This window comes from Theropithecus gelada, chromosome 12 (assembly GCF_003255815.1).
Source record: "Theropithecus gelada isolate Dixy chromosome 12, Tgel_1.0, whole genome shotgun sequence".
Taxonomy (NCBI): Eukaryota; Metazoa; Chordata; class Mammalia; order Primates; family Cercopithecidae; genus Theropithecus; species Theropithecus gelada.
Window position 1 is genome coordinate 72,489,170 of NC_037680.1, and position 18,596 is coordinate 72,507,765.

Sequence of the window (18,596 nt, forward strand, 5' to 3'; positions counted from 1 at the left end):
GTATAGTTTTAATTTCAATCTCTTCACATTTCTTGTATTATGAGTTAGGTTAAGCATCTTTTTAACATGTTTAAAAATTATTTCATTTGTATCCTGCGTGCTGTATGGTAAATCGATTATACTGTTCTGATCTAGTAATTTTTTTCCTGCCTAGATTCGTCTTTGTCAAATAATAAATTTTTAAAAGCCATTTCATCTTTTAAAATGAGCTTAACTTTCTTAGACACTTTAACTTTCTTAGACACATTCAACTATGATGATTTATATTACACTGTAATTTCTACATTCTCTTGTGATCTTCATATATGCACTATTTTACAACCAAAAATATTTGTTGTGTAGGGTATGACTGCATTTCAAAGCCTATTTATGACATTAAGGGGGTTCTGTAAGTGTAAATACCAATAACATGAATTTCAACATCTTTTCTAGAGAGCATCTTATCAGGTTTCCAAACTCATGCGTTTTAGAGTCACTCAGACAAGTTTTTGCATTAACATTCCCCGACCCACTGCCACACATACAGATGTCATATATTTTCAAGGTCTGCTGAGATTCAGGGTAAATGACTGCCACGGGAAGCATGCCCTTCATATTCAATGCTGCCTACTACTCTGAGAGGCAGCCCTTGTTGACTGTTCCCCCACTCTTAATACTCACACACAGAATAAAAACAACCTAGGCTTTCGAGGGCAACATAGGAGCTTGTGGAGCTTTCTTTTCACCCACAGACTGCAAGGCTTCTTTCCCATTTGTCTTTATCATGGATGCCTTGAAGTTTGCTTCAGTTGCTGCTAACATCTCTGTCACCACAACCTGGAGCCTAATTTTGGACACATACACTTTTTATTGTTTTTTAAATTTCAGCTTTGTTACTTTTTCTTCCCCCTTTTCATTTTCTTATCTCTTGCCTCCTGAAATCATCTAACAGACTAAGTCTAGCATTTTATGGACAATAGTAGGTCATGGAGTCGCATCCTTCAGTGTCCAGCTCAGTGTGTTGTGAAAATGAATATAAAAGAAAACAACAACTTGTGGTGGTGTTTTGAAAATGAAATGTACTAATGTATGGAAACATAATTTGTGAAAGTGATACACATGACCTCATGACTGCAAGCAAAATTAGATCATGGGCGTTGTCAGCTGGAAGAGGTATTTGAGCTCCAGTATTCAAAAGAAAAGAAATGAAAAAAACATGGGGCAATGAAGTAGACTCTACCTACTTAGTATAAGTCAAATTAAGCAGACAAAGAAATCCATACTGTACAATGGAAAGATGGAAGAATGTATTTCCTAGAAGTATTATTCTGAAAGCTAAAGCCAGTTTTAAGGATCCTAGCCCATTCTCTGAAGTCACCAGAGGCCCCTGAAGTATGTAGAAGGTCAGAATACGTGTTAGAAACCCTGTATAATCCCATTACATTCTGCAGACCTGGGTTCATTCAGCAAAGTAAGCCAAGTCTGTAAGTTCAGAGAGTTCCACAGTGTGCAACTGAAAATGAAGAGGGGAGGGAAAAATAAACTCAAATAATTGACCCACATGGAGGACGCAGAGCTTCCTAGAAAGGCACTGGAGTGAAACTTCATGCCCAAGTTTTCCTCCCAAAAGGGAATCACTCAAAATTTATAAAGAAATTCTGCTATAAAGAAGAAATGAGAGGGAATTCTGTAAACCGAAAATCTACATTAAAAAGTACAAACTCTTACTGACATATATACACAAGATTGAATATTGAAAGATACGTAGGATATGAGCAAAAGTGCTTTTTTTTTTTTTTTGAGTTGGAGTCTCACTGTGTCACCCAAGCTGGAGTGCAGTGGCGTGATCTCAGCGATCTCGGCTCACTGCGACCTCTGCCTTCCGGTTCAAGCAATTCTCCTGCCTCAGCCTCCCGAGTAGCTGGGATTACAGGCACCTGCCACCACACCTAGCTAATTTTTGTATTTCTAGTAGAGACGAGGTTTCATTATCTTGGGCAGGCTGGTCTTGAACTCCTGACCTTGTGATCCACCCGCCTCGGCTTCCCAAAGTGCTAGGAGTACAGGCGTGGGCCACAACACCCAGCCTCAAAGTGCTTCTTAATTTAATGACACATGTATATTTTCTAAAATTAATATAAAAACTTAATATATTCCAATCAGAACATCGACAATTTTTCTGTCTTTCCATCTTTCTTTTGAATTAAATAAAATAGGCTAAAACCTAATAAGGAAAAGTACATGTTTAAAAAATAGCCAAGAAGAGTATAAAAAATAGAGTTGGGATTCCTCTCACCAAATATAAGCACATACCACAGAGTCACCCACTGTACTTGTACAGAAAGAGATTCAAAGATGACAGGAAAAAAATTAGAGAATCCAGAAAGACATTCTGATTACTATAAATTCTGTAGATTTCTATAGATTGAAGAGTTAATCCATGACAAAGGTGATAGTTCCATTAAGGGGGAAAAGGTAGATTGTTTAAGAAATTATGCTGGCACAACTGGCTATCTGGAAGAAAATAAAAATGAATTTCATTCTACATCATAGGTAACAATAACCTTCAGTGGTCAAAAAACTAAAATGATAAAAAAAAATAAAATTTACTAGTTAGCCAGGAAGATCTCATACGCAATTTACTAAATAAGGAGACCTTCTTGACAAAGACTAGGAGAATTCAGAAGAAAACAGAGATATATTTAACAGTATAAAAAATTTTTAATTTCCGAGTGTCAAAGGAAACTATAAACTCAGTCAACGGACAAATTATAAACCTGAGTTTTAGCAGTTGTTTGATTTGTTTCAGGTACTAGACACAGAAGTAAAACCTCTATTATTCTAAGAGGTTATCAAATTGATAAGAAAAGAGGAAGAACCAACAAAACATTGACAAAGATATAAATAGAGAATTCAAAAATTCAAATAACTAACAAATACATAAAAAGATGTTCAAGGCCGGGCGCGGTGGCTCAAGCCTGTAATCCCAGCACTTTGGGAGGCCGAGACGGGCGGATCACGAGGTCAGGAGATCGAGACCATCCTGGCTAACACGGTGAAACCCCGTCTCTACTAAAAAATACAAAAAACTAGCTGGGTGAGGTGGCGGGCGCCTGTAGTCCCAGCTACTCGGGAGGCTGAGGCAGGAGAATGGCGTAAACCCAGGAGGCGGAGCTTGCAGTGAGCTGAGATCCGGCCACTGCACTCCAGCCTGGGCGGCAGAGCGAGACTCTGTCTCAAAAAAAAAAAAAAAAAAAAGATGTTCAAATTCCCTAGTAGTCTAGCAAAGGAAAATGGAAGTAATGATGATATAGCATTTTATATTGATTGACAAATAGTGTAATACACATAGTTAGAATTTTAGGGAAAGAAGTTCTCATTTACTGTTGGTAAAAATGTAAAGTATCAAACATTTCTGGGAAAAAATCCGGCAAAATATACTAAAATAAAAACATAAATATGCTATGATCTAGATACCCACTTTTGTGACTCTATCCCATGTAAACAGAGGGACCAGTGAATAGTAACACATGTACAACGTTATTTCCTGATGCATTATTCATAGTATCAGAAACTGAAGCAAAATGAATGTCCTTGGAATTCAAAGTAATTCAAGATAACACAGAAAAGGAATTCAGAATTCTATAAGATAAATTTAACAAAGAGATCGAAATAATTAAAACAAATAAAGCAGAAATTCTGGAGTTGAAAAACACAATTGACATGCCAAAGAATGCATCGGAGTCCATTAACAACAGAATTAGGTTAATGGGTACAAGAAAATATATAGTTAGAATGAATGAGACCTAGTATTTGATAGCACAACAGGAGGACTATAGTCAATAATATTTTAATTGTACATTTAAAAATAACTAAATGAGTATAACTGGATTGTTTGTAACACAAAGGAAAAATGCTTGAGGGGACGGACACCAAACTTTCCATAGCGTGATTATTCCTCATTGCATGCCTCTCCCAAAATATCTCATGTACCCCATAAATATATACATCTACTATGTACTCAAAACATTAAAAATTTTAACATTTTAGAAAAGCAATGTTCACTTTTTGCTCTATATACTATGTTGTTTATTTAAAACCATGTTTGAATACTTACGTTAAAATGGTAATGTTTTACTTTGCAGTTAAAATAGTAAAAGAAATAATTAAGACATAGTAAAACAACTTCCCTCTATATTTTAAAAACCTCTGTAAGGCTACATATACTCACTTAAAATTGCTGTGCCACAAATCTAGTACAGCCAGCATTGTGGGGTTCATTGCATTTAAGTGATCCTTAATATAACTGCTTGCAGCTAAAAAAGATTTCCTCCAAGGTTTTGGCAGAATTTCCATTCTGAAAATGAAGAAAATATTCAGTTACATTATTTCAAAGTCAAAAGAAAGTATTTTTATAGTAACTGTACATTTTGGGTAATAATGGTTTAATTTTAATAAAATATGTGCTGTATCCCTCATGATAATAACAAAACAAGCAATTATGTTTTAAAATATATAAAGATCATATGTTTTATGGTTTAGTGCAATTTGATTATAAAAATTAATGATTCTGAAATTAGATTTAAATCTTTAATACAAAAGGTAACTAATTTTTATCCCCAAATACTTGATCTTATTGAATCCACAAATAATTTACAATGAACAAATGAAAACAGCAGCCAGCTATCTCTCATAAACATCTTCAAATATTCTTTACTAATTTCAGGACATACATTAAAATTTTCCCTTTATTTATTTTTAAAATTCCTCCTTTATTTTTATTTTTAAAACATTTTAAGGATATAGTCCAACCTTCCTATAGAAATCCCCTTGAACTTTACCCCCTGTTAATATGTAAACAGCATTTACAAATCACAAACACTAATGTTCTTATTTGAAGACACATTTACAGTTAACCCTTGAATAACACAGGTTTGAACTGTGCACATTCACTTACATGTGGATTTTCTTCCACTTCTACCACCCGCTCCCCCTACAGCAAGACCAATCTCCCTCTCCCTTTCCCTCCTGCTGCTCCCCCTCCTTCTTTCCCTCCTTCTTCCCCTCCTCCTCCTCTATCACTACCACCATGGAAAGATTACAAGGATGAAGACCTTTAAGATGATCCACTTCTACTTTATGAATAGTAAATACATTTTCTCTTTCTTATGATTTGCTTAATAAAATTTTCTTTTCTCTAGCTTATTTTATTGTAAGAATTAAGTATATAATACATATAACACACAAAATATGTGTTAATTGGCTGTTTATGTTATCAGTAAGGCTTCCAGTGAACAGTAGTGTATTAATAGTTAAGCTTTGGGGAAGTCAAAACTTACATGTGGTATAGGGGCTCAGTGGCCCTTACCCCCGTGTTAAAGATCAACTGTATTCTGTAACTCATAAGACTTCAATAATCATCTTTTATATATTGAATTGTGCCATCTTCATCTTTCAGAACATATTTAAACATTTATATTTTATGTGTATGTAGTAAGTTTAATTCAATTTTTCATGTGTGAGTGACTGTACTGCCTTTGCAATTATAAAGGATGATTTTTGTCTTTCCCAGGAGAAAAGTTGTTCTCCATAGAGGATATGGAAAAATGGGTACATAATTTTTTGTGTGTGTATGTGTGGAATGGGAAATAATTTGGGGCTTTTAAAAATTTTTTTATTTTATTTATTATTTTTTGAGATGGAATCTCACTCTGTCACCCAGGCTGGAGTGCAGTGGCACAATCTCAGCTCACTGCAACCTCCACTTCCTGGGTTCAAGCAATTCTCTTGCCTCAGCCTCCTGAGTAGCTGGGATTACAAGCACGCGCCACCATGCCCGGCTAACTTCTGTATTTTCAGTAGAGACGGGGTTTCACCACGTTGGCCAGAACTGTTCTCAAACTCCTGACCTCAAGTGATCTGCTCTTCTCAGCCTCCTAAAGTGCTGGAATTACAGGCGTGAGCCACTGCACTTACAGGCATTTTTAAATGATATAAAAGAAAATAAAACTGAAGTAGTTATTTAATCATATAAGTTCCATCCTTCAAACTATTTAAGAGATTTATTCCTAAATGTTAATTATTATTAGAGAAAATATACAGCAAGGAGATATTCCCATTATGTGTTCTATATTTCCATCCATATAACAAATTGAAATATATTCTACAAATATATATATTCTGCAATGTTCCCAATGTTCCCAAAAATCAAACTTTTATGCTCCTACCATATCTGAAGTCTATGCTAGTTGCTACGGGGATTAAAAAAACCTATATCATATTCTTTCCACCAAGTACTCACGTTTTAACCATCTTAGTTTCCATCTGTCTATGTCTAGTCATCTACCTATTGATCCATCAACTCACAAATGTAACATTAGGCTTAAATACATAAATAAACAAAGAGCATAAGAACAATTAGTTGTATAGAGGCTTATAATGGAGATATTGCAGGTTTGGTTCAAGACCACCCCCATAAGGCAAATATTGCAATTAAGTACATAACACAAATTTTTTGTTTCCCAGTGCATATAAAACTTATATTTATGCTATATTGTAGTCTATTAAGCAGGCAATGGCATTGTATCTTTAAAACAAAATGTAGGGCCAGGCACAGTGGCTCACACCTGTAATCCCAGCACTTTGGGAGGCCAAGGTGGGAGGATTTCTTGAGCCCAGGAGTTCAAAACCAGCCTGAGCAACACAGGGAGATTGCGTATCTTTAAAAAAAAAAAAAAATTAAATTAGCTGGGCATAGTGATATGCGCTTACAATCCCAACTACTTGGGAAACCGATGTGGGAGGATCACTTGGGCCTGGGAGGTTAAGGCTGCACTGAACTGTGATCATGCCACTGCACTCCAACCTGGGAAACAGAGAAACCCTATCTCAAGAAAATTACAAATGAAAAAAATAAGCCAGGAGTGGTGGCTCACACCTGTAATCCCAGCACTGTGGGAGGCTGAGGCAGGTGAATCACTTGAGGTCAGGAGTTCGAGATAAGCCTGGCCAACATGGTTAAACCCAGTCTCTTCTAAAAATACAAAAATTAGCTGGGCGTGGTGGTGCACACCTGTAATACCAGCTACTCAGAAGACTGAGGCAAGAGAATTGCTTGAACCCCAGAGGCAGAGGTTGCAGTGAGCCAAGATCACACCACTGCACTCCAGCCTGGGCAACAGAGTGAGACCATGTCTCAAAAAAAAAAAAAAAAAAAAAAGTATACACCTTAATTTTAAAATACTTTATTGCCACAAAATACTAACAATCATCTGTCTTTTGCGAGTCACAATCTTTTTGCTGGTGGAGGGTCTTAATGGCTTCTAACTAACCAAGCTGCGACAATTTTTAAAAAATAAGACAGCAATGACATCTGCCACATAATCAATTGACTCTTCTCTTCATGAAAGATTTCTCTGTAGCATTCAATGATATTCGAAAGCATTGCACCCAACTAGAACTTCTTTCAAAACTGGAATCAATCCTCTCAAACTCTGATGCTGCCTTATCAAGTAAGCTTACATAACATTCTAAATCCTTTGTTGTCATTTCAGTGTTCACAGCATCTTCACCAGGAGTAGAATCCATCTTAAGAAACCACTTTTTTTATTCATCCATAAGAAGCAACTCCTCGCCGGGCGCGGTGGCTCAAGCCTGTAATCCCAGCACTTTGGGAGGCCGAGGCGGGTGGATCACGAGGTCAGGAGATCGAGACCATCCTGGCTAACATGGTGAAACCCCGTCTCTACTAAAAATACAAAAACACTAGCCGGGCGTGATGGCGGGCGCCTGTAGTCCCAGCTACTCGGAGGCTGAGGCGGGAGAATGGCGTGAACCCGGGAGGTGGAGCTTGCAGTGAGCCGAGATCGCGCCACTGCACTCCAGCCTGGGCGACAGAGCGAGACTCCGTCTCAAAAAAAAAAAAAAAAAAAAAAGCAACTCCTCATCTGTTCAAGTTTTATCATGAGATGGCAGCAATTCAGTCACATCTTCAGGCTCCACTTCTCATTCTTCTTCTCTGTCTTCCAACACATCTGCAGACTTCCTCCACTGAAGTCTTGAGCCACTCAAAGTCATCCATAAGGGTTGAACTTCCTCCAAACTTCTGCTCATGTTGATATTTTTACCACCTTGTATGAATCACAAATGTTCTTTACGGCATCTACAACAGTGAATCTCTTCCAGAAAGTTTTCAATTCTCTTTGCCAAGATCCCTCAGAGAAATCACTATAGTAGATATAGCCTTTCAAAATTTTTTCTATAATTTCAACTTTTATTTTAGATTCAGGGGGTATAAGTGCAGGTTTGTTACACGGGCATACTGTGTGATGCTGAGGTTTGGGGAACAATTGATCCCAACACCCAGGTACCAGCACAGTCCCTGCTGTAGTTTGTATATACCCTCCAAATCTCATGTTGAAATGTAATCACCAATGTTGGAGGTGGGGCCTGTTGGGAGGTAACTGGGTCATGGGGACAGGTTTCACATGAATGGTTTAGCATCATCCTCTTGGCACTGTCCTCACAATAGTGAGTTCTCACGAGATCTGGGTGTTTAAAAGTGTGTGGCATCTTCCCTCTCACTCTTTGTTGATCTTGCTCTCACCATGTGATCCCACTTTGCCTTCTGCCATGATTGTAAGCTTCCCAAGGCCTCCCCAGATGTCAAGCAGGTGCCAGCACCATACTTCCCGTAAAACCTGAACAACTGTGAGCCAATAAACCTCTTTTCTTTATAAATCACCCAGTCTCAGATACCTCTTTATAGCAACACAAGAACAGCCTAACGCAGAACCCAACAGTTAATTTTTCAACCCTTGCTCCATTACGGAGATAGCTTCTTTTCTTAAACCTCATGAAGCAACCTGTTACCTTCAAACATTTCTTCTGCAGCTTCCTTACCTTTCTCAGCCTTCACAGAACTGAAGAGAGTTAGGGTGTTGCTCTGGATTAGGCTCTGGCTTAAGGAAATGTCATGGCTGGTTTGATCTTCTTCCAGACCATTTCCTCCATATCAGCAATAAGGCTGTTTCACTTTCTTGTCGGTCATGTGTTCACTGGAGTAGCACTTTTAATTTCCTTTGCATTCACAACCTGGCTACCTGGTACAAGAGGCATAGCTTTGGCCTATTTTGGCTTTCAACATGTCTTCTTCACTAAGCTTAATCATTTCTAGCTTTTGATTTAAAGGGACAGATGTGCGACTCAGAGGCCATCGTGGGTTATTTGGCCTAATTTCAATATTGTTCTGTCTCAGGGAATTAGGGAGGCCTTAGGAGAGGAAGAGAAATGGGGGAGTGACTGGTTGGTGGAGGAGTCAGAACACACGGATTTATTGACATTGTTTGCCATCTTACATGGGTGCAGTTTGTGGCTTTCCAAGACAATTATAACAGTAACATCAAAGATTATCGATCACAGATCACCATAACAGATATAATAATAATGGAAAAAGCTTAAAATATTGTAAGAATTACCAAAACTGACAGAGAGACACAAAGTGAGCACAGGCTGTTAGAAAAATGATGCCAATAGACTTGCCTGACAAAGACCTTCAGCTCCAAAAAAACCTCACAAACCTCCTATTTGCAAAAAACACAGTAGCTGTGAAGTGCAATAAAGCAAAGTGCAATAAGATGAGGCATGCCTGTATATGAAATATATACATACACACACATTTATTTATATATAAATTATAAACATACATTCAAGAAAATACAATCGGTGTATAAATATATAAACATATACAGAAATGGTCACATAATCAACATCTTAGAGGAATCTGATCACTTACTCAGCACGATGGGCTGGAAGTTCATCTGTCTTCTTATCATCTTCTTTCTCTCGAGGATCTTTTAAAACGAAATCAACTAAAAGAAAATTTTAAAATTCTGATAGATAACCTTATATTAACTGTAGTATATTTCCAAGCAATTGCAATGCTAGCTCTATTAAAATTAACTGTTTAAATTATATTAAAGTTGCTTAATAATGAGCATCTATGAACAGAAGAAAAATTTTAAAATCTTACAAGAAAATGTATCATGTCTGTGTCTTTGAGGATATATGTTCCCTTTCTTAACAGAATGTGTCCCTCCTCTTTCATTTGAAAGGAATACTTGCTCCTAATGTTACATTTTCCCTTATAGCTATTCCATCAGAAATATGCTTGTTGAATTGAAGGTCAACAATACAGGGTACTAGTAGTAGTAGTTCTATTCACTGAGAAAAGGTACGTACAGTTGGCCCTCTGTATCTGCAGGTTCTGCACCCATGGATTCAACCAACCATGAATCAAAAATATTCAGAAAAAATAAGACAACAATAAAAAAATGACACAAAAATATACAGTGCAACAACGACTTACATAGCATGTACATTGTATGAGGTGGTATAAGAAATCTGGAGATGATTTAAAGCATATGGGAGGATGTACATAGGTTATATGCAAATACTATGCCATTTTATAACAGGGACTTGAGCATCTGCAGATTTTGGTATCTGCTGGGGAGGGGAGGGTCCTGGAACCAATCTCCTATGGATACCAAGGAACAACAGTATTGCTTTGTTTCTCTTTTAAGCTGCAGAAGAGCATAAAACAGTCTTGTTATAAAATCAGTAAAATCAGCTACCTTGCTTCTGTCTTCTACGGTCTTTAATTCACATTTAATTCTAATTCTTCTGCTTGTCTTTCAAGATGCTCTAATATGCAAATCATATGTATTACCCCCTTCCCTACACTCCTTCAGAGACTCTCCTTTACCTTTAAGTGCTCTAAAAAGGCACATAAGGCCCTTCAGATTCTGTGCCCTTCCCCAAATGCAGCCTATGCTTTGGCTTCAGAACTGACAAGCCCCGAAGAGGCTCTCATGCACATCTGCTATCATTCACACCATTTCCTAGGCCAAGCATGTTCCCTGCTAGACTGTTGCTCATCCTTCAAGACTTAGTTTAGGTTCCTCCAGAGTCCTTCCTCACAAGTCAGAGATGACCTCTTCTCCCTTACCCTCTGTTTCTTCCCTTACCTTCTGTTACCTCCTTATCTTCTGTTTCTCTCCTCTTTGGACTTACTACTTTGCTGTATTATTTAGTTATTTGTCTATCTCCCTCATTACACTATGAACTCTGAGGGCAGGGATTAGGCTCTTTATTTTTATATTACCAGGATACTCCATAGAAGTCACAAATACAATGAATGTCCTCCACCAAGAAGGGTCCCCCACATTACTCCAAAGCATTATTATTTCTCCAACTTTGAACACAGTATCTGTCATACTATGTTTACTATCACAACCAACTGGAGACGCTTTTTAAGAAGTACAGATTCCAAGGCCCTGCCTCCAGGGATTTTAATTCAGTTGGGGCCAGAAGTCAGTATTTTTAAAATGGTTCCGGCCGGGCGCGGTGGCTCAAGCCTGTAATCCCAGCACTTTGGGAGGCCGAGACGGGTGGATCACGAGGTCAGGAGATCAAGACCATCCTGGCGAACACGGTGAAACCCCGTCTCTACTAAAAAATACAAAAAACTACCCGGGCGAGGTGGCGGGCGCCTGTAGTCCCAGCTACTCGGGAGGCTGAGGCGGGAGAATGGCGTGAACCCGGGAGGTGGAGCTTGCAGTGAGCTGAGATCCGGCCACTGCACTCCAGCCTGGGCGACAGAGCGAGACTCCGTCTCAAAAAAAAAAAAAAAAAAAATGGTTCCGATAATCAGTCAGCCTTAGGATCTATTTGTCTGTACCATGGGTCAACAAATTATTTATGTAAAGGGTTAGACTGTAACTATTTTCAACTTTGTGGGCTACAAGGCCTCTGTCACAACTGCTCAATTTTGCTCTTGTAGCTCAAAAGCAGCCAGATTCATAGACAACATGCAAATGAATTAGTGTGGCTATGTTCCAATAAAACTTTATTTATGAAAACAGGCAGTGGCCAGATTTGCCTGTGAGCTATAGTTTGTCAGCCTTTGGTCTACTGCAACAACTTAGTATTAATCACATTCTAATTTATGACATCAGTAATATTAATGTTCATTGTTAATGCTTACACTTTTAAGTAATTATTTAAATATGTATGTCTTGTCTCATGCCTACACCAAAAGATCCTGGAATGAAGAGACCATCTTAAAGGGAGAGGCTATCTCCTAAATGCCTAATGCCTTGCATAAATTAGATGCTCCCAAAATATCTTGAGGGCTTGAAATTAACACTTTATAATTTTCTTCAGTGCTATCCTTTGTGGTGGGGATATATCCCTACAAATAGAAATAGAATTATTTTTTGTAATACCTCATTAATGAATTTGCCTAAGATCTTAAGTAATATAATAGCAATGTAAGAAATGGCATAATTATAATATTGTGAATAGTTTCAAGTATAGGTATTAATTTTTAATACAAAACATACAAAAATTATCTTTAATGAGACATATTCAAATTAAAAATCAAAGCATAATACCAATTTACCTATGGATTTCTTTACACTAAGAAGATAATCCTCTCTCATTTCATCAGATAATGTAGCTATGCTGTCAGTGAAGACTTTCAGATGTTGTGGAACTAAACCCAGTACATGTTCTAGCCAAGAATCTTCCATCGGGGCTACATGGTCTGTATCAATTCCATGGTGAATATAATAGTAATATCTCTACAAAAAAAAGATAAGAAAAATGTAAATGTATAACAAAAGAAGTATGTTTATCAAAAATAAAACTACTGAGCAAAATTCAGTAGTTTAGGAGAACAAAGTATTTATAAAGGATAAAAAAGTATTTGGTACAATTCACACAGGCATTATTTGATATCTCCTAAATGTTACAAATATGTATTTTCATGAAAACTAAAACTCTTATCTCAGTTTATAACTATACTGTAAAACATCAAGTTATATACCAAATATATGATGTACTTAACAGAGTCCATGCTGAATTAGTGTTTTGTAAATTTTTTAAATGTGTTGTTAGTTTTTGTCCTTTTATTATTATCAGAAGAGATCTTAAAAGCTCTAAGCAAATCAATATCTCTATATATTCACTCCAGAAATATTATACAATAGGATTTAGGACATTTCCAACTGGCCTACTAATATTCCATACTATAATTTTATAGCTGCTATTGGATATGTTCATAAAATATTCATTTTAAAACAAGTCATTATTTCTATAATAACAAACATTTAACTTCAATATATGTTCACAAATTTTTACATATCACTTATTAGAAAAAATTTAAATGTCAAAATATCTTTTAATTAGCAGTGTTAAGTCTTTGATATTTACATTTTTTAAAATTATTATGTATTTAAAATACTTGAATAATTACTATTTCTAAAGTAAGTTAATATGCCTTGTAAAATATACATTATATAATTATTATAGGATAATTTTTCAGAAAAAAATTAAGGCACATGAAGCTATACATGACTGAGGCTGGCTTTAATATGGAGAGCAGATAGATTTGAAATTTTTTTAAACTGTGGTCTTAGGTAGCAAGGGAGAGAATGATTTATTCTATAAATCCCACAGAGCCTTTTTATAGGACTCTGTATTTATTCCTATGTCCACGGAGTTTCACAAAGGAGGAGCACAGAGTGTTCTCAAAAGTATAAAATTATCTTCAAGTGTTTCTTTCATTTTCAATTATACTGACAAAAGAAATGGCCTGTTACCAAGATGTCTTTCTCTATAGCAGAAGTGGTCGGTTTTGGAATTGTACTTCCATCAGGGACAGCTGAGTCTAAGTCAGCACCTTGTTGCCTAAGAAAACGATAAACATACTATTCAAAAGTAGATAAGGGATAGTTAGAACATAAAACAATGGATATAAGAACACCAGAACTATTTTCTATTAAATCATAAGGAAAAATGAATTGTTGAACATTTTACAAACAGTATACATATTTGTTTGGTGCTATATTCCTCTCCAAATACTTTATTCATAGAGAGATAATTATATTGGAAGTTATTTGCAAGACCTATTCAGAAATCACACCCTTCTCGCTGGCCTTTACTTATTCTTCCTCATAACTCAAGAATCGAGCTCTCTTCTCTTTCTTGAACTTATAAAGGAACACTCTTGCATTATTCCTAAAATATGTATGGTTATTTATAAATATGAGTTTTAAAAAGAGCATTGATGAAAAGTACTTTAAACACAGTTTTGCAGAAGACACAGATACATTCTTCAAAAGGCCATTTCTCAGATTTCTATAGACATACAAGTTAGCAATCAGTGACATGGAAGCTCTTATGTGCCTATGTATTTATTATTGGGTATGTGTTCATATAACACAATACTGTTTCTAACTATAATTCAATTCAAAATATATGCCAAAGATGAGCCACATTTTGTGACATGCTCTGGGGCTACACTGGGCAGAAAGGCATAGTTCACATTTTCAGAAAAATAAGTTGTTCTGGGATAGCTCTACCTCTTTATAATTGACTGTATCATTCTCTGGATCTCAACTTCATCTAAGATAGATACAGGTCACTGATGCTGTATAACTAAACACACCTTCCCACTAACTGCCCAGTGAGGGAAGACTAGAGGTTTATTGAGTATATCTGAGATACCATACCAAAGTGGGTACCCAGAAGAGATCTTCTAACTTATTTATCTTTTGCAAATCCAGGAATCCAGTGTTTTGTGAATTGTACATATTCTTTTCAATTATATGGACAAGATAAAAGAGTCAAGGCTTTGGGTAATGTCTCAGTTTAATTCAATACATAGCTAGTGCTCAATAAATGTTTGTTAAGTGAGAGAATGCAAGTATGAAAGTAGTAGAAATCCTCAAAGTATTTAGTATATGGAGAGAAAATGGTTGATATTCTAACTACAAACATCTGCAGATTCATTCATCTGCGGATGGACAGTCAGGTTGATTACATAACTCAGCTATTATAAACAGTGTTGAAATGAACATGGGCATGCAGATATCTCTTGAACATACTAATTTCAAATCTTTTGGGTAACTACCCAAAAATGAGATTGCTAGATCATATGGTAATTCTATTATTAGTTTTTTGACGAATATTTGTACAGTTTTCCATAATGGCTGTACTAATTTACATTCCCATCAACAGTGTACAAGGGTTCCTTTTCTCCACAAAGTGTCTTAAAAACCTACAACTAACATTTCACATTAATGTGAAAATCTGAATGCTTTCTCCCTTAGACTAAGAATTCCACTCTCACCAATTATTTTCAATAATATATCAGAGGACCTAATAAGTGCAAAAAGAATATAAAAAGAAAAGCATCCAAGTTGGAAATGAAGATGTAAAATTGTTTTACTTGCATATGGCATGATCGTATGTATAGGAAATTCTAAGGAACTTTTAAAAGCTCTAAAATAAGTAAGTTTAGTAAGGTCTCAAAATGTAAGGTCAACAAGCAAAAATCAATTGATTTTTCTATATACTGGCAAAGACCAATCAGAAAATAAAATTCAATAATTTCATTCACAATAAAATTTTTTAGTGGGATTACAGTTTTAAAAAGAAGGGCAAGATTTCTACACATAAATATATAAAAAGTGCTGAGAGCAACTGAAGATCTAAATAAGTGGAGAGAAATAACATGTTCATGGACTAGGCAACTCAATATTATTGAAATTGAAATGACAATTCTCCAAAAATTGATTCATAGACTCAATGCAATGCTTTCTAAATCCCCGTAAGCATTTTTCCTTTACAAAATCTGACAAGCTGATGCCTAATTGTACATAGAAATGCAAAAGACCTAAAACACTCAAAACAATTTTGAAAAAGAAGAATAAATTTTGAGGGCTTAAACGATCTAATTTCAAAACTTACTATAAGCTAAAGTAATCAAGACAAGTATGGTACTGGTGTAAAAATAAACATATAGATCAATGGAACAAAAATAGCCCCTCATATATGGTCAAATTATTTTCCACAAGTATGCCAAGGTAATTCAAGGGATTAGGGGTTGAAACAGTTGAACATTTATATGCCAAAAAAATTGAACCTCAAACCATACCTCACACCATAGACAAAAATGAAGTTGAAATGTATCATGCATGTAAATGCAAGAGTTAAAATTATTTTTAAAAACTTAAGCCAGGCACAGTGGCTCATGCCTGTAATCCCAGCACTTTGGGAGGCCAAGGCAAGTGGATCACCCAAGGTCAGGAGTTTGAGACCAGCCTCACCAACATGGGGAAATCCCATCTCTACTAAAAATACAAAAATTAGCTGGTTGTGGGAGTGCACACCCTTAATCCCAGGTACTTAAGAGGCTGAGGTAGGAAAACGCTTGAACCTGGGAGGCGGAGCTTGCAGTGAGCCAAGATCACGCCACTGCACTCCAGCCTGGGTGACAAAGCAAGACTCCGTCTCAAGAAAACCTATAAGGCTTCCAGAAGAAAATATAGGAGGAAATCTTTGAGAATTTGTATTAGGAAAAGACTCTTATATAACTCCAAAAGTATGAACAACAAAAGGAAAATTGATAAATTATATCTTAACAAAATGTAAAACTTTTTCTTTTCAAAAAACATTGATATAACCTGCAACCACTGTTGCATCACCTTCTACTGTATTAAGTCTGATGGGTCTTTCCACCATCTTTAAGGCACTTTGGATTTGTTGGAGGAAGAAAACTGAATGAACAAAGGAGAAGAGAGGATGACAGAAGACTGTCATGTTTACTGCCAAACTGCTCTCAAGGATGATTGTGTGAAGTAGCTGAAGAGAGGCACCCAGTGCCTGTCTTCTCTATAAAGAAGGACCAAAACAGCAAGTACATAAGCACACATCAAGTAGAGCATCTAGGGGAGAACATTGGAATCCAGCAGAGAAAAAATAGGGACCCTCTGAGACATGGAAAGCTCAAGATGGCAATGTAGAGAGGAAAGTAAGGCAGTAGGCCAGTTCAGCCCACAGCCAGGAGGAATGCTCCATTGCAGGAAAAATGTAAGTGAGATATTTCCCAGCTGTCCACATTTCCACCAAAGAAACCTGCAGTCCTAGACACAGAAAACCTGTTGGCTCTCAGGATCCCTGAGCCTAGTATAGGGTGCTGCATGGAGCACCCACAACTGCATTGTTCCAGAGAGGGAACTCGGGCTAAATCCCATTTCTGAAACCCAATCTGCTATAGCACTGCACCATTTTGAGAGCACAGCCAACACCACAGGATTACACCCTGCCCAGGGCACAATAGTACCTACATCTCTACATTCTTTTTTTTTTTTTTTTTTTTCCAGACAGAGTTTCACTCTTGTTGCCCAGGCTGGAGTGCAATGGCGTGATCTCAGCTCACTGAAACCTCCACCTCCCAAGTTCAAGCAATTCTCCTGCCTCAGCCTCCCAAGCAGCTGGGACTACAGGTGCCCACCACCATGCCCAGCTAATTTTTTTTGTATTTTTAGTAGGGACAGGGTTTTACCATGTTAGCCAGGCTGGTCTCGAACTCCTGACCTCAGGTGATCTGCCTGCCTTGGCCTCTCAAAGTTCTGGGATTACAGGCATGAGCCATCGTGCCTGGCCTCCACATTCTTAAGGCCCCACTGACATCGCCCTACATCCACCCAGAGGGCTACAATAGCATGGCATCGGCTGAACCCAGTGGGCAGCCATAGCACCAGCATCCAAGTTCATGCAGTGTCCTACTACCCAAGGAAGAGGCAGTCCAGCACATCAAAGAGGCTTCCCCCAGGGTACTGGGAACCAAAGTGTGTACTCCCCAGACCCTAAAAGCAGTCTACCTGGGGCCACTGCCACCAACAATGACCCTGCCCCCTCATCAGCAGGGCTACTGTGTGTCCCACCTCAGGGTCCAGGGACCAGCCTGCCCACCCCACTGCTGACACTGCCAGTGCCCACCTGCCCCACCCTGGACCTTTCAAGCTGGCCAATACTCTGGGTGTGATCCACTCTAGCACTCAAGGACCAACCTGCCTTCACTATTGCAGGCATCTGTGCAACCTGTCTGGGTCCCAAAGAACAGATCTCCTTGCCTACTAGTGCCCACATGCTCTGCCTAGAGACCTAAGGACTGCCTTCCCAGGGCTCAACACTGCCAGTGTCCATGCATGCCACCCAGGAAACCAAGGATCAGTCCACCTGGCCCACTGCCACCATTGCCAGCACCCACACACCCCTCCTGGGACCCAGATACTACCCTCCATGAGTCATACCACATCCCCTGCCAGTGCTGCCACGCACCACCTAGGGACCTAAGGACTAGCCCACCTGGTGTCCCTGTCCTTAGCAAAGCCTCATCACAGCCTCCACAAACACCCACAGCCTAGCCACTAACTAATTTGCAGACACCATTGATAATCAAATACAATCAAAGTAATCACATGAACATTACACTATGGTGTCCACCCAGAACCAAAGCCAAAGCACCCTACCCAGTTAACATATTGATACATTCACAAGAAAAGGTATTTTCCTATGGAAGCTACTTCATAAAATTGGAAGAAGTGACAGTTATAGCAGATGCACAGACATCAACATAAGGACAACAGAAACATGGAAAAAATCAAGGAAACACAACACCTTCAAAAGAACACAATAATTCTCTACCAATAGGCCCCAAACAAAACGAAATCTAAAAAGCGCCTGAAAAGAAATTCAAAATAATGATC

At 37.7% G+C, this 18,596-nt stretch overlaps 1 protein-coding gene across 1 annotated transcript in view; it reads right to left on the reverse strand.

Moving 5' to 3' along the window:
- The window catches only part of DNAH7 (dynein axonemal heavy chain 7), a 340,938-nt gene that overhangs the window by 289,454 nt on the left and 32,888 nt on the right, over positions 1-18,596 (reverse strand). Inside the window, exons 6-9 of the mRNA XM_025404220.1 lie at positions 13,641-13,728; positions 12,440-12,620; positions 9,773-9,848; positions 4,211-4,336 (exon numbers count right to left, since the gene is read on the reverse strand). Coding sequence (XP_025260005.1) covers positions 4,211-4,336; positions 9,773-9,848; positions 12,440-12,620; positions 13,641-13,728 — 471 coding nt within the window. The remainder of the gene's footprint in view (positions 1-4,210; positions 4,337-9,772; positions 9,849-12,439; positions 12,621-13,640; positions 13,729-18,596) is intronic.